The sequence below is a fragment of the Ctenopharyngodon idella genome, chromosome 3 (assembly GCF_019924925.1).
Source record: "Ctenopharyngodon idella isolate HZGC_01 chromosome 3, HZGC01, whole genome shotgun sequence".
In the NCBI taxonomy this organism is placed as follows: domain Eukaryota; kingdom Metazoa; phylum Chordata; class Actinopteri; order Cypriniformes; family Xenocyprididae; genus Ctenopharyngodon; species Ctenopharyngodon idella.
In genome coordinates this window covers 23,827,886-23,845,197 of record NC_067222.1, presented here as the reverse complement: position 1 = coordinate 23,845,197, position 17,312 = coordinate 23,827,886, and the positions used below count along the sequence as shown (strand labels likewise).

The following is a 17,312-nucleotide window of genomic DNA, read 5'->3' as shown; positions in this document are numbered from 1 at the left end:
TATGTGTATTACTTCAATTGGTCCAAATAAGCAAAAGCTGACGACATGCAGCGAATCACAGGGCTGGAATCTTTAAGAGGGCGGGGCATCGAGTTCGTCTACAAGCATCACGTGTACGTCTCATTCATACAAATATTATATCAATCATTTAACTAGAATTCTAATTCCAAGACGGTATTTAATTTAAATGTAAACATATAAATGTAATAATTGTGAAAATTATGCTCAAGAATACATAACTATACAAAACAGTAAACACACTCTTATTTCTCTTAGCTTGTCTCTCATTTATGGCAGCCAAAATTGAGTAACATCAATTTACAATATATGGGACAAAAAAAGTTTTGGTGTACTGTACCCAACAAAATAACAGTAACAATAACAATCTGAGAACAATGTCATTAAAACAGCACCCTTAAAGAACAAGGTAACAAGCGAGAACTTTAAAAAAAAACAATGGATGACACCAAGACACAATCCATGTAAAAATATGGGATAATAATAACAGTGCAGTGTCGGCAAACAATAATTTGCTGGCAGTTTCATTCCTTGTGATGTGCACATATTGAACCTGAATGCAAGCAAATTTGCTTGTGTCTTGTGTAAAGTGTTGTGTGTATAATGAACTGAACAATATGACCACCGTGGTAAAACATAGTAGTCAAGTCTGAAGTGAAATTCAGTAAAACATACAGCACACTAATCACGTGTAGCAAAATAAACCCTTGATGGGGTCCTGCCGGTATTCTTCTCTTACATCAAGATGTAAGTGTGGGTGGCCCACAATACATGAAGACCTCAGAATAAACAAGCAATAATGGCCACTGCCTTACCCTCATTAAATTACAACTGTAAACACATTTACTCTGGTTCGGTGAATCTCAAAGAATGCATAAAGAAAATATCCCCATCATATTTCAATCCAACCTCAAAAAAAATAGTATTTATTATATAGTATAATTTAGGACATATATTTTATATATATTTGTATGTTTTTAAAACTTTAATACAGTAACAAAAATGTGCTTAATTGTCCTAAAAAAAATGACACAATGCAAAAAAAAAAAAAAAAAACTTTTCTTTTGATTGGAGGTAATATATGACTGGGACATTTTCTTGACAAGCTTTGTAAGATTCACCCTTTTACTCCCTCTCTGAACATTTGTTGGCATTCATTGAATACCTACAGTTCAGATCTCATCTTAATCATGTGTAAATGCATACATTCTTAACTACTAAATAGAAATGCTAGAGCGTATTCAAAACAAACCCAGCATTCAAAAACATCAGTTGTCAAGATGAAATGCCACCACAATGAACAGCTGATGAGAGACTCTCTGGACTATGAGTGTCTCTTTCATGTTGTCTGTTAAATACTGAATTGAGAAACTGATCCACAGCTCTGTAAAACTGTCATGGAGTGGGTCAGGCTTGAAACACAAATGTTCGATAGTCTGTCTGATGGACAAAATATGATAATGAATGTTCTAAATGACCATTTTCTGTTCTGACAGTGTTAAAAATATATTCTTACACAGATGATGAATAGTCATCAATATACTTTTATAGAAATTATAGGAAACATACCAATAGGTAAATGCTATAATGTGAAACAAAATGATCACAAGTGCCAAGTGGGTGTCCTCAGGTCAAAAGGTCCCCTGGCAAATCATGTTGGGGAGAGTCTACCATAGTTTTGGTTGATGAAAAGTTCTCCATTTTGTTCTTCCATCGTGATTTTTTTAATCTCTGTGCCGATCAAAACAAATCATTTACCGGGTGGATGGCATGCGCTGTTTTGTAGAAAAGTTACTTCTCTTTGAGGCACTTTAATGCCAAAGTCTCTGATGATAGGAACAAAGGCACAACATTCTTTTGTTTTTCTTTCTTTTTGTCGTGAATGTCCCCCATTCACAGAGAGGTGCTGGTAGGGTCTGGGAGGGCGCCGCTCAAATAACCACCCACAGCATGTCCCGGTGTCTGGCAGGGGGCGGCACTTTGAGCCAAACAGCCAGTGACGGGTGAAACGGACAGGCCACGAAATAACAGGTCCATTGATGGGAGGAGGGGCTTGAGGAGACTGACAGGGCAGAAGGCGGAGCCACCGTGAGGTGTGAAATTCACCTTGTTAGGGTCAGGACAGGAAGGCTGAAGAGGGGCATTTCCGTGACAGGCAAGACTGAAAAGAATTGATGTTTTGAGAATAGTTAATATTAGGACCGATTGATCAAATGATTGATTTTATGAAAATAACTGCATGATATGCAACTTAACAGGGAATTTTCAGAGTTTTTAAAGTCAAATGCAAGGCTTTTTAAGACCTTTTTTAAGACCTGCACAAATAAAATGAACATCGTACAGACTGGGGAGAGCAAGACCTATAGTAACATTTAAACCATAACATGATTTAAACAACTTTACAGTTCAAATAATACAGGTTTTGACAAAAACAAAAAGTTTTATAAAATGATAAACCTCACATTTCAGCCTTTAAAAATTTTTTTAAGAAAAGGGATGAGTCAAAATTATAATCTAATTGTTTAGATTTTTAGAATGCACATTTGCCTCTTTTCGATCCACTGGCTGAATGAAATGCAGTTTCGATCTGTGACAGTAGGTGGAGCTTATGGAACAGCTGAAATATAGCGGTAACCCTGGTAACCTCAGTATATGAAGATGCTTTAGAAATGTGATGAGTTTGCAGGTATGATATAAAAACCATAAGGTAAACAATGCTGTTAATTCACCAACAGTAGATCAATAAGCAATCGCTTGAAATAAATGCAAGGTATTCACTGACTGAACTGCTTTGACAGCATGAGCCTGTAGAACGTGCAACAGTGCCGCATTTTTACTTTGAAACATGCAGCGCTCGCAATTAAATCATAATCATTGCCATCACATTAAGCCATATTGCTGTTCATGTTTTTCTGTCCCCAAACTAAAGACCTCTTGAAATGATTACTTTTCTAATAAAGTTTAAAGGGTTAGTTCACCCAAAAATGAAATTTCTGTCATTAATTACTCACCCTCATGCCGTTCCACACCCGTAAGACCTTCGTTCATCTTAAGAACACAAATTAAGATATTTTTGACGAAGTCTGAGAGGTTTCTGTCAACACAACTACCACTCCAAGGTCCAGAAAGGTAGGAAAAATACATCATTAAAGTACTCCATGTACTCCAAACTCAATTTTATGAAGTGACACAAGTGCTTTGTTTGCACAAAAAAAAAAAAAAAAAAAAAACATAATTTACCACTTTACTTACAAAAATATTGATCTGCAACGCGTGTTCACGAGAGCTTCAAGACGCGTGCGTGTTGTGTTCAGATTTGCGTGTCAACACAACACATGTGCGAGTGTCAAGAGAGCATCACGACGCATGCGTTTTGTGTTCACGCGAGAGCTGGTATTGTTGCGTGAACACGCTTTGGATAATATTATTTTGTAAATAAAGTGGAAAAATAATGTTTTTTTGCGCAAACAAAGCACCATGTCGTTTCATAAAATTGAGTTTAAGCCACTGGAGTCACATGGAGTACTTTAATGATGTCTTTTTCCTACCTTTCTGGACCTTGGAGTGGTAGTTGCTATGGCTCTCTATGAAGAGACAGAAACCTCTCAGACTTCATCAAAAATATCTTAATTTGTGTTCTGAAGATGAACGAAGGTCTTACAGATGTGGAACGACACAAGGGTAAGTAATAAATGACAGAATTTTCATTTTTGGGTGAACTAACCCTTTAAGATATTTACAACTTTTGTGGCCTTAAATTTGATACAAGTGAATTTAAGACTTTTTAAGGACCCGCAGGGACCCTGATTAAATGAATGTTAATTTAATAATCTTTCCAGATTATAAATATTTGCTGAGAAGAGCCCCTAAATCAAGATAATGTAATTTAAATTAGTGGCAAACAAGAATATTGAATAGACTTTTATCATTTTCTTAATATTATTAATAATACTATATTCATGAGTTCAATTTTTTTTTTTTTTTAACACAAACCAGAGCGGTTTGTGTTTGCGCTGAACTTACATGGCCTCTTCAGACACACGTACTCTCTCGCAGCCCTCCGGAGGTTCTCTCTGGAAGACGTACGTTTTGTTTGGACGAGGAGATGAGGATGGCGGCTCAGACATACATAGAGGAGGAGAGGAAGGTGGACAGAGCGGTCCGCATACAACCATATCTAAACACAAACACACATTGACCAATTAAGAGAATCATCAGCCAAACATATATTACACAATTAACAATTTCACACAGACTTACTGCCATGTGTTGATAAAATATGAATGACATCCCTAAGAACAAGTTCAGTTTGTGCTATTTTTTAAATTGTTAGTCTATGAACACGCATGGAACATTAAAATGCCAAAAGTAGACCTATATTTTTGGATATAATATATACTATTACTACTGGACACATCGCTTGTTGAATCAACCAATGAGAGTGACTGACCGGCGTCTGTGATGGTGCAGGGAGAGTGTGAGGGGGACAGCTGGGCAGGAGAAGGGTCACTCTGTGAAGCGCTGCTGTACCTCAGAGCTGGGACGGGGGCTCTGTGACCATCTGGTACATCGAGAATCTAAAAATGCACAGTGGTTACAGATGATTTTGAGCTGAAATTGTAGGTCAGAAACACACGTACATACAAACACACACTGACTTTGTGCTGTTCCTTTGCTGTTTCAGACACAAAGACTCCCTCCAGCTCCAGGTTCAGTCCTTCCACACTGCGTCTCAGTCTGGGGGCCAATCGGCTCAGTGGAATGAGAGGCATCGTCTGTATACACACATGCACACACATTCACATGAAAATAAGAAAAGTTACAAATTTTAATATGTGTTGGGGATCGTGGAAAATGTCTGGTCTTATTTCATCCCAAAATTAAGAATTAAAAATAAATACATTTTGCATGAACAAAACAAAAAGACTACTAAGATTTTTCCACTAGGACAATATTTTCATGACAAGTAATCACATTTACCCCCTTTTCTCATTACTTCTATATGTGTGTGTGTATATTTATTTGATCCAACATACAGCAAAAACAGCAAAATTGTGAAATATTTATAACGGTTTAAAAATAACTTTTCAGTTTGAATACATTTGAAAATGCAATTTATTACATATGCAATTAGATCAATCGATCTTTTGGTTTTGCAGTTAAATGTGACCTGAACACATAAGATTAACCTGCATGTATATGTAATATAATAAACATGCATATAATGCTAACAGATTTGTGCATATTCTCACCTCTATTTAAATCTACTAGAGTACAAAGAGAGCGACTGCTACATAATGTGTGTGCGTGTGTGTGTGTTTGCCATATCAATGGCTGTAGCTCACTGACACCATCTAAGTAAAGCTGCTCTGTTTTTAAATCTCTGTTGCTAGTGAGATGTGGGCCCATTTGAGAGGCTCAGCTCATAAACAAGCACAACCTTTATAATTGCCCTTAACTGCTCTGTTGATGTCACTACTGTAAACAAGCTGGACAAGATACATTCTGAAATTGTTCAGGTTTGTATGTACATTCATGTTTACCTGTGTACTTCCAGGTGTGTGCGTTTGGCTGTTGTGTATGTGTTGTTGCGTGTGGTCACAGTCCATGGCAGGAGGTGCATGTCTGGAGCGTTTTTGTAAGGATTGTCGAAGTTTAGCAACCTGAAGGTGAGAAACATGATGTATCAGATATAAACGTATAACGTGCAGAAGAGAGGGGAAACCTAACTGCTATGACCTTTATATTGGCCTATAGTAAAGGTTATATTTAATTCTGTTCAAAAGTAGGGGATTCTCTGTGGATATACTTGTAAAAAGAAGTCAAATACAACAGAAGTAAAATAAGAGGCTAGAATTACAATTAGCACAAAATGGTTCCTGAAAATGGGTGGTATTAAGTGGCTCGGACTAATTTGAATAATACGTCTAAATAATAATATTTTATAATTGGGTTGTTAGTGCTTGTTATTTTGTCTATTCAAAGATCATTAAAGTTTCTAAGTCATTATTATCATCCATTGTCCATTGTCAAGTAGTTCCTGTTATTTTTCTCAGTAATAGTGAACTTGATGTGGGCGGCATGACCAAAATCTTTTAACAGCAATTTAAATATATATTATATATATATATATATATATATATATATATATATATATATATAACATAGCGGTACACTACTACCATTCGAAAGTTTGGAGTCAGTATGATTTTTTTTTTTCCTGAAAGAAATGAATACTTTTATTTAAAGATGCATTTATTCAATTGATCAAAAGTGACAGTAAAATACATTTATGAAAAAAATGTCAAGTCAAATTTATTTGTATACCACTTTTCACAATAAACATGGTTCAAAAGCAGCTTTACAGAAAATCATATTAATGTTTATAATATCTTAATATCTTCATGTCTTATAGTCACATTTAGCAGATTAGAGCTACAAAAGATTTCTAATAAATGCAAATAATTTTGATTTTAAAATAAATTCTGTTCCTTTCTATTCATTAAGAATCCTTGAAAAAAATGATCCACAAAAATATTAAGCAGCACAAAGGTTTTCAAAATTTATAATAATAATAATAAATGTTTCTTGAGCAGCAAATCATCATATTAGAATGATTTCAGAAGGATCATGTGACACTGAAGACTGGAGTAATGAAGCTGAAAATTCAGCTTTACCATCACAGGAATAAATTACATTTTAAAGTATATTAAAATAGAAACCCAGTTACTTTAAATAAAAATAAATAAATGCAGCCTTGGTGAGCATAAGAGACTTCTTTCAAAAACATTTTACAAAAATCTTACCAACGCCAGCCTTTTGAAGAGTAGTGTGTTTATTACAATAGTTTTTTTTGATGAGAATTGAATTTTAAACTTTTAAAATATTATATACTCATGTCATAATGCCAATATTTGGATACAAATAGAATGGTACTTCATATCTTTTAATTATGTTCTTGTTATTTATAATATAATGTTATGTATATATTATTTTTTTTGTTATCTATCTACCTTTTTAAACAGTTATTTGAAATTACTGTACAAGGATTTTTTTAAAATCATTTTATAGAGACTGGAAGGGCAAATTTTACAGTATATCCCAGCTGCGAATCCTTGGAATGAATAGATTTAAACAATTATACTGTTTTAAATAAGAAATAAAAATCATCCTGAGATTTGAATACAGGTCAATCGACAGTTCTACTTAAGTTTTTTTGGTATTTGAGACTACTTTTTGTCTCAAATAGCAAACGACATTTTCCACCTAACATCAAATACTCACCTCTCGGAGGTGTTCAGCGCTGCCCCATGACGCTGAGCGCTTGTGACCGCCGCCTCCTCTCCGCCCCCGTGTCTCCTCTATCCAGGAACTGGGAGTCTAAGAAAAGACAAAAAGTAAGCATTTATTTGACTTCCACAGTGTCTTTATTTTAAAGTGACTGATTTTCAATTGCTCACACCCACAATGGTTTCTCAGCGAGACATCAAAGCTTCAGCTCATTCATGATAATCAAAACTATCCCAAACACCCTCCTACTTTGCATAAAGTAATCCAGACCTTTCCACTGAACACAAGACAGCTTATAACACACCCCCCTTTAAAGGAGACGAACACAATGCAAAGCGATGCTGTTCTTTCATGCACCAGTTCGAGCGAAAGCATCCGTTCCAGAGAGTGGTGCGCACCTTTCGCCAAGTGTTGACATGTTTTTCTGTATTTCACAGATGGAACTGAAAGCTGCTTCCGCGCCTCACTAAGCCTATTTGAATACTGGACAGAATGTGTGACACACCTGGAACACACATATACGCCCAACACACACAGCTGTGCGGAGACGTGCATGATAAGAAACCACCGACTCCGCTGCACCACATTTCATAGATGTGGAAGAAAAAAACCCAAAAGAGTTTGTACCCAAGTGCACTCATACAGACAGACGCGTGCATACCGTCATGATATCCCGCTGAGCTGACTCTGGAAAGAAATGAGAGCCCACCTAGTGCACACTTGCACACTATATCGCAGAACACTGAACGATTTTTCTCCAAGTGACCCAATCACTTAACTCCATCTCAGAGCTTATCGTAACCCAAAAAGGGTCCTCCTCCTATGTCTCTGTTCCTCTCTTCCTGTCTCTGTCACAAATATCTTGTGCAGTTGGTATGCTAATGTAACAACACGCAGTTGGAATAAGCCATATTAAAACATGTCATCACCTCCGGCCCCCAGGGTGCGAGATCAGGACTAAGCGCGTCCGCTCAGTGGCTGGAGGTTTCACATGGCTGAGTGGGGGCAGGGATGCGACTCGATTTAAATTTAAATTCAGCCCTGATTCTTTTCTGCCTGGACACCCGCTTGCCCGCCCGCCCACATCAGGCTGCCGTGGGATTAGGCCTATAAACGGACATTCAGTTCGAGGGTCTGTATGCGCAGCATGCTAGATGCTGGCTAAAGTTTCAGAAGTCCCCATCTGCACTCAAGTGGATAGGACGGCCGTTCAAATGGGGGGTTGGGCAGAGTCGAGACTGTTTTAAAGGGATAGTTCACCCAAAAATGAAAATTATCCCATGATTTACTCACCCTCAAGCCATCCTAGGTATATAATATATGACTATATTCTTTCAGACGAACACAATCAGAGATATATTTAAAAATATCCTGGCTCTTCCAAGCTTTATAATAGTAGTGAATGTTGTGCTGTATTTGAAAGCCCAAAAAACTGCATCCATCCATCATGAAAGTAATCCATACAGCTCCAGGGAGTTAATAGAAGCCTTCTGAAGCGAAGCAATGGGTTTTTGAAAGAAAAATATCCATATTTAAAACTTTATATAATATAATAACTAGCTTCCGGCAAACGGCTGTACGCATCGAGTAATGGCAGAACAGTAACCTCTGACCTGATGTATGACGTTGGAGTATCGTAAGCTTTGACGCCTCTCGCGGTTTAAACAAATAGGGCTGGGCAACAAACTAAAGCTCCTCTTCTCTTATATTGAAATCCTCAGACACTTCTCTTTTAAAAAAATCTAATTTTAGACTTCTAATTTGTGAGCGGTGTTTTGTTTCGCTCTATCTTCTGCGCTTCTGAGTTCATCATTACGTCATGCGTCGGGTCAGGGGTTACTCTTCCACCGCAAATCGATGCATACGGACATCTGCCGGAAGCTAGTTATTATAGTTAATAAAGTTGTCAATATGGATATTTTTCTTTCAAAAACCCATCGCTTCACTTCAGAAGGCCTTTATTAAGCCCCAGGGGCCAGTTGTTCAAAAGTAATCTGATTGGATTTCGGCTATCGAATTGGATCAAATCTTGAAAATGGGTTGTTCAGAAGGAAAAAAGCATTCTGAAATCAGATTAGATCGCAAAATCCAATCTTGGTTTTGATCTGGATAAAATCATCAGTTTGTGTTCAAAACTTTTTAGTAAGATTGGGATATCTTTGATCCAAAAAAATCTGGATTATACTGATCCCATCAGAAGGGTGGATTTCAGGAACAAAAATGTAATAAACCCTCAAAACTAGTAAAAAAATAACATTTTTATCATGTAATATACTTACACACATTTTTTATTTTGCTCTTGATTAGTTTAACTGTTAAATATTATAATGTCTACTTATAATTTATAACTTTATCTATTCAGTAGCCTACTGTAAAGTAAAAAATAGATTTTGGTGCAATAAAATAATCCCCAAACAGCTGTACATATCAAACAAAAATATTATATTTCATTTAAAGAGTTTTTTTTTTTTTTTTTTTTTAAATCACTGTTTGTAAACTACATTGGCACAATCATAAGAGACGAACCAGTCAAAAGTTCTTTGCACGTGAATGCAAAGTTTTTCAGGTGAACACTACGCAAACCTTTTCTGAGAGAATGCAAAAGCATTGAAATTCTCCCCACCCCATCTCATATTCTTTCTATCACCATGTCCCTTTAGGGGCTCCGTAGAGCACTAGTAATCCAGATTTGGTAATCTGAAAAGTGTGTATCTGGATCAGGGTGATCCAATCCAATTTTTTTTTTGAAAAACCAGCACAAAAGTAAGATGGATTACATGATCCTGGATAGCAAAACATGGGATTTCCAAATCAAGATAATTCTGATCCAGATTAAACTTTTTGAACAACTGGCCCCTGGAGCTGTATGGATGACTTTTATTATGGATGGATGCAATTTTTTGGGCTTCCAAACACAGCGCTCCATTCAATACCATTATAAAGCTTGGAAGAGGCAGGATATTTCTAAATATATCTCCGACTGTGTTCGTCTGAAAGAATATAGTCATATACACCTAAAATTGCTTGAGAGTACGTAAATCAAGGGATAATTTTCATTTTTGGGTTAACTATCCCTTTAAGACTGTACAATTTATAACGGTTGAATATCCACTAAAAAGTTTTGTTTTTCAATGATGGCAAAGTGAATATATGAAAGTAGTGTGTGAATGGGGGTTCTCTGCTTGTGCATTGTGTGTGTGTGGCAGGGGTTGAGGGGGACGGTCACTATGAAGGTCACGTTAAACAAAACCTTTTTTTGGATGACCGGTTATCAGTGCAAGCACAGCAGATCTCCCGCTGAGAGACACAGTCGGCCTGGATGCAGCATCTATAAGGAAGCGACGACCATCCAAACAGACACTGCCCTCAGAAAACAGCAAAGCAACAAGGTGGTCTGATGTAAAATGTTACACCTACACATCTCTAGTCATAGAAATAAAAGTACATTTCTAAATCTTTGTAGTATGGTGGCAGGGGTGTTGCTATGCAGTTCCAAAAACAAATGAGCCAGTTCTTTAAAAAAAAAAAATAATCGCGATTATTGCTTCTCACGATTAATTAATCATAATCATCATGATATTTGCCCACAGGTTGTTCATCCTGAAAGTGTTTTTTTTTTCTATTCGACATTTGCATTGGTAACACAAGCCTCGACAAGCTTTCATGAGTTTAAATAACCCAATCTGAGCTTTTCTCTTAAATAGATAAATTTTTCTGCCCAGTGTTTTACTTATTCTTCCCAAACTGGCAACCATGTGGCACATGCTCTCTCTCCATTGACAAAATGCAATGATGATCTGAAAACTCCAGCAAACATGTATGTTGGAGTTTGATCTCCATTGCAATATTCTGCTCAAATGAAAGTGTTCAGCCAGTATGTGTTCGTTCAAGCGGCCGCTTGTTCTGTTTGCTGCCACTAAATCTGCGATCAAACCTTCTCAGCCATGAACTCTATTGGAACTAATAATTAGGAATTTTTATCTATTGATAGAAGCTTCTTGTTTTACCAGTGTTCATAATGTAGAGATTGTTTTAATTTATATGATTTATAAAATTCGTCTAAATATAATAAATCAAGAAACTATTAGAGGTCAAATAAACCATCCTTATGAATGAAACCATGCATGCTAATGAAATTCCTCAAATGGCAATAATCATGATTAATAATTGTGATTATAATTTGAGCAAAATAATCGTTATTATCAGTTTAACCATTATCGTGCAGCCCTAATTCACTGTACTTTACAGCATTAACACAGAGAGAATTTCTTTCATATGTAAGAAAAATGGAATTATAACTAAAATACACTAACGTTCAGAAGTTTTAAGTTAAAAGAAGTACAAATACAGTAAAAACAGTAATATTGTGAAATATTATTACAATTTAAAAAAGCTCTTTTCAATTTGATATATTTTAAAATATGATTTATTTCTAGCTGAATTTTCAGCATCATTACTCCAGTCTTCAGTGTCACATGATCCTTCAGAAATCATTCTAATATGATGATTTGGTGCTCAAGAAACATTTCTTATGTAGTTGTGCTGCATTAAAGATTCTGAGATGAATAGAAAAGTTAAAATAAACAGCTTTTAAAGTACCATTATAAAAGTTGTTACTGTCACTTTTGGTCAACTTAATGTGTCAGTGCTGAATAAAGGTATTAATTTCTTTAAAAAACAAATCTTACTGACCCCAAACTTTTGATGGTTAGAGTGTTTCCAAATGAATCTAAACAATTCACAATTAATCAAATCAGAATCAAACGGTAACCACATAAAATCAAAATGAACAGCCCCAGCAAAGAGACTTTCACCTTTTGTGTTTGACTGAATACGTCCAACCCCAGCAGGCATATTGGAGCAGTGCTCCAGGAACCCATATGGAACCCATTTGGAAAAAACAATATGGCTGCCGTTCCCAGTTGGGTTTTCCTAAACTCCTTCCATTACCAGCCAAAACTCTTTCTCCCCAAAGCCAAGATCTTTCATTAGCAACCGCTTGACTTCAGCTTTCTTAGACAAACACGCAGTCCCGCAGCAATTTAAGGAATATACTTTGCAAACAACACAAGTGTTAAAACAACTGTGCATAATTCCGTACGTGTCTTACACAGGGAAGATCAAAACAACGGTTTGTTTTACTCCCCACTGAGTATTAAAGACTTAACTCCATATGGTCAGACAGGACCTCCTTTGTTTGCTATTAATATCACAGACTGTGTTAAAGGAATAGTCCTCCCAATCCTGAAAATTTAACTGTTTGTGTGGGAAAGATTACACCAGAGGTTGTCACCTGTGTGGCCTTGTCATTGACGCAGGTAACGGGCTGACACTCTGGATCTCTAGGCCAGTTGCCCTGCAGGTACGGTCCCACCAAAGTGTCCAGAGACAAGGTGCGTCGTAAGGTTGGCTTCGGCGGGCGGCCCTTTGTCTTGCACTCGGCTACAGAGACAGGACAGGGGACACAGAGGGAGAGAATGAAAATTGTAAGATATTTTTGTTGTTGTTGTTTAAATGAATGGAATTCAACAATTTAAAAAAAAAAAAAAAAAAAAAAATAGCATGGAATTATATCTCACACAATGCAGCTTGCTCAGATTGACCCTCCATTTGTAGTGTGAAAATTTAAAAAAATAAATAAATAATTAAATGTATAAATACTCCAAATTTAAATAATATAATATCTTATTTGCATTTCAGGTGGGAAATGTGCCTAATTTGCATTAAAAAGTGACACGCAAAAAGTCTGAAAATGTCACAAAAACAGTGTGATGAATGAGATAGTCTACTCATTTTAAATTCAGCTGACTGAACTGACAAAAGGTATTACATTTTAACAGAAAAACTGAATTACTAAAGCCTGAATGACCATACATAGCCAGAAAGGAAAGCGAATGAGATCAGGCGTCCCCATGAGCACATGCGCTAACAGCTGTGCCACAGCTCTGACATTAAATGTGTCTCTGACGATGTTTGTTTGTGTGTAATAATCATTCCTTTCACATTTTTTCCCATGAGTTGGCACTTTCAGCCACTTGTAAATCACAGTGAGACACATTCCAAGCACGAAAGACTCATTATAAATAGACGCTGTTGTTGTAACGGATGCTGAACATCCTGGTGCTTGCTTCATCAACACGCTGTAGACAAGGTTGTTATTAGGCTCTTGCCCAAAATACTCCAGAGGATCATATTCACATGTACACGAGATCATTTTCTTCTGTGCATTGATCATGTCATAGAAACTAATAATGGTACACCTGATCTCCGACCTTGTCAGGTCCTTCCTTAAACCATTCACCTCCTCCCAGCCCCTGGGGTCTTTGGAGTGGGTTTGGGAGACTTTTGATGGTGGAAGTTTACTCATGGGTGTTAAACAAGGCAGACTTGTCTAGTACAAGTGTATTTTGTCACTGAGTTTGAGGGTGTGGTATCAAGCAGGTCGGATGACTGTGCAAAAGATTGTGACATTGTAAGGTTTGAGGTATATGTATGGTTAGTCTGATATTGAGCAAGAATATACATATAAGTGAATCTCACGGGAATATATTTTTGCATAAATAAAACGAACCCTCTTTTTTGGCAAATTAAGACTTTTTGCATATTAAGCACATTTCCACTTGATTCTCACTTGACTGTAATGCAAGAAATAGTAATATAATACTGAGATATATTATATATATATATATATATATATATAATGTGTGTGTGTGTGTGTGACCCTGGACCACAAAACCAGTCATAAGTTGCATGGGTATATTTGTAGCAATAGCCAACAATACATTGTATGGGTCAAAATCATTAGAATATTAAGTAAAGATCATGTTCCATGAAGATATTTATTTATGTATCTGGATGTAATGCATTACATTTTTAATCAACGTAATGTATAAATACTTCAAATATAAATCTTTGTTTTTTTTGTTTTTGTTTTTTTGCATTGCGGTAATGAGAATGAGGTAACAATGTACTTAATTTGCAAAAATGTATGCTTCACAGTTCTGATGAACACTGCCAATGAGCTGCATAGTTCAAAATCATATCCTTCTCCTACAAGCACAGTGGGAAGGATATAAAAATACACATACTGGCACATGGACTAAATTTACAGCGAACATAATAACGATATAAACACAACCTCTGGCCACTGCTTGTGCTCCTTTGTGTACCCAAAGCATAAAAACACATGTTATGATATTGTGCTAAATTCAGTGATGGTTAAATAAGCTTAAGAACACGTTTATGTCCTTTAATAAACAGATTACACATGAGAATAGACCAAGACGATTATTCAGCATTAATTTTTTGGGAAAAACTGCTGAATTTTGCACAAAAGGACTTCAAGCTGAGAATACTATACTCATATTGGTAGCTGAAAGCAATACCAGTGAGTCTTAACATTTAATGAACACGCAAGCTGTGAGGAGGGGGTGTGTAGAACTTCTTGAATGACTGGTGTTCCAGTTCTGTGGAGCTTTCTCCTCGTTCTGCGTGGGCTAGTGCACGTGACTCAATAAGCAGGAGCACAAATGCTAAGAGACCAGAGGGATTTGCTGTTTACCGCCTTGGTAAATCATAACAAAAACAGTTATTTTGATCATTCTATCTCTGTCTGTAGATTGTTGTGTGGAAGACCTACTCCTCTCCACCAGCCTTGTGCATTGTGAAGATCTAGTTGCACTCAGAATCAAAGACTCTTTGTGATTCACACATTGTCCTAAAACTAAAGACAAGACTTTCAAAGAATTCTCACCTAGTTGATGAAATGTTGATGTAAAATACCTGAGACAGCCTGACACCTACGAAAAATGTCACACTAAGACCAAAGTTTACTAAAAACATAGACCTATTGTTCAACATAGCAGTTATGCCAATCATATAAAACCCTTCAACATTGGTCTAACAATTGTTGCTAAACTACTTATCTAAAACTACCACCAAGAGGGCTTGAAAAAGTTTGAAGACCCCGATATTTTATACTAAAGCTACAATTAAAATAGTTCATTTTAATAAAATTCTTGAGCAACACAAAACAATGCAAGAACAGTTTCCAAATTTGACATGCTGGTGTGTAACAGCAGATCACAGGAATGTGACAGTTGTAATTTGTTTTTCCTCATGCCGACTACAGATATTTAAGGTGAAGAAAAACAGACCTCCTGAGTACTGGACACACACACACACACACTTGTTTATGTGCTGAACATGCCAAAACAGTGATGAGAGTTCATAAAATATTGCTGGCAAACAATAACATCCAAAACAGAGATCAAAAGTGTCTTGATACGACAGACCTGCTTTGTTTATTCAATCCCATGCCGTGCTTTGTGACCATCTTGGCCACAAAACATGGAATAAGGTGGGGGTCGTTCAGTGCACTGGGAAACTTCTTGAACACTGTTGGACTGAAGCCATGAGAGCAACTAAACTCCAGAACCTCTGCAGATTATCCATTCACATTATTATGGTTATCATCATTATTTGTATTATTATTATACCTACCAAAGGAGCTGAGTGAGAGTGGATAGGACAGTTGAGCATATTACTAAATAAACAGGATGGATTTATAAATCGCTTTTGTGTGTTTCTTGTGGTTTTTACCTGTTTTGTTGTCTTTGCAGCGCGGTGCTGTTCGGTTCTGCAGCTGAAACGGGACCGTGGCTCGGAGGGGCTGCAGTCCTTGATTACCCACCCGGGCCACTCCACTCCGACACGACATTCCCACAGTCGCTTTTGTGCTTTAAAAAGTCTTTAAAAAGTTCACGAAACTCGCAAACTCCAGCGTTTACCTAAAGCTGATACTCCAGCAAAGATTTTCGTCCAACTTAGCCGTCAAAAAATAGTTTTTATGTAAATATTTTGATTTAGCACACTCGCTAGCTAGTCAGCTACTTTCTTTTGTGATGATAGTTAAGGTTTTCTAAACTAATTACTTCAACAAAAGACGTTTTTTTCTCTGTGTGAAAAAACAAACTTTTATGCACCGTCCTAAATGGTTTATTCCACTTGGCCTAGTAAACTTATAGTTGAGGAGTAGGACTACATTGTATGGGCTGCTGCCAATTCTTCAGTGCAAAATCTGACAACAGCCAACCTACACGCTCGTGTCGGATTCAGAGCACTGCACAGCGTCTAAACACATGTTTCCACTTTGATTGGCTGCTGAAAAATACTACTCACACCTTATTGGTCGTTGGCAGCATCGATCTATTATGGGTGGGTCTCAAAGTCGACTCTCCCCGCCTACTTCATTAAAATTCATACTTTCCAGAGTTCTACCTCCAGCAATGGAACTCACTGCAGCGCAAATGGGTGGATCTTGACGTCCAGCTCCCCCTCTCTGAACGAAATGGGTGGAGCTATAGTCAAACCACACCCTAATCCTACCATAACCCTATCGCTAAACATAACTACACCCATTAGGTCAAGACAGGGGGAGCTGGACTTCATTTGGGCTCTGCAGTGAGCAGCACAACACGTGGTAGGTTAACAGGTCTCATGGCTAACTTAAAGGGATGGTTCACCCAAAAATGAAAATTATCCCATGATTTACTCACCCTCAAGCCATCCTAGGTGTATATGACTATCTTCTTTCAGACGAACACAGTTGGAGATATATTTAAAAATATCCTTAGTCCTCCAAGGTTTATAATGGTTGTGAATGGGGGGCCGCGTTTTGAAGCCAAAAAATAATGCATCCATCCATAATCAAAGTAATCCATATGACTCCCGAGGGTTAATAAAGGCCTTCTGAAGTGAAGCGATGCATTTTTGTAAGAAATATATATATATACAGATTTAAAACTTTATAAATTCAAATAACTAGCTTCCGGTGGACGGCTGTACAAAGAATGCGCAAGTCGATTTGCGGCAAATGAGTAATCCTCTGACGCGATGTATGACGCAGGATGTAGGAGTATTGCAAGCTTAGACGCCTCTAACGATTCAAACAAATAGGGCTGTGCAACAAATTTAAGCTTCTCTTCTCTTATATCGAAATCCTA

The 17,312-nt window shown here is 37.0% G+C and overlaps 1 protein-coding gene across 1 annotated transcript; it reads right to left on the bottom strand.

The window, feature by feature from the left end:
* Positions 1-263: 263 nt before the first annotated feature.
* On the bottom strand, positions 264-16,410 carry fam117aa (family with sequence similarity 117 member Aa). Its single transcript, XM_051886724.1, has 8 exons — positions 15,910-16,410; positions 12,602-12,750; positions 7,303-7,398; positions 5,562-5,681; positions 4,677-4,793; positions 4,469-4,595; positions 4,042-4,195; positions 264-2,179 (listed from the first exon to the last, which is right to left on the bottom strand). The coding sequence occupies exons 1-8, from the start codon at positions 16,025-16,027 to the stop codon at positions 1,912-1,914; spliced, it is 1,149 nt and encodes a 382-aa protein (XP_051742684.1). The 5' UTR covers positions 16,028-16,410; the 3' UTR covers positions 264-1,911.
* Positions 16,411-17,312: the final 902 nt, after the last annotated feature.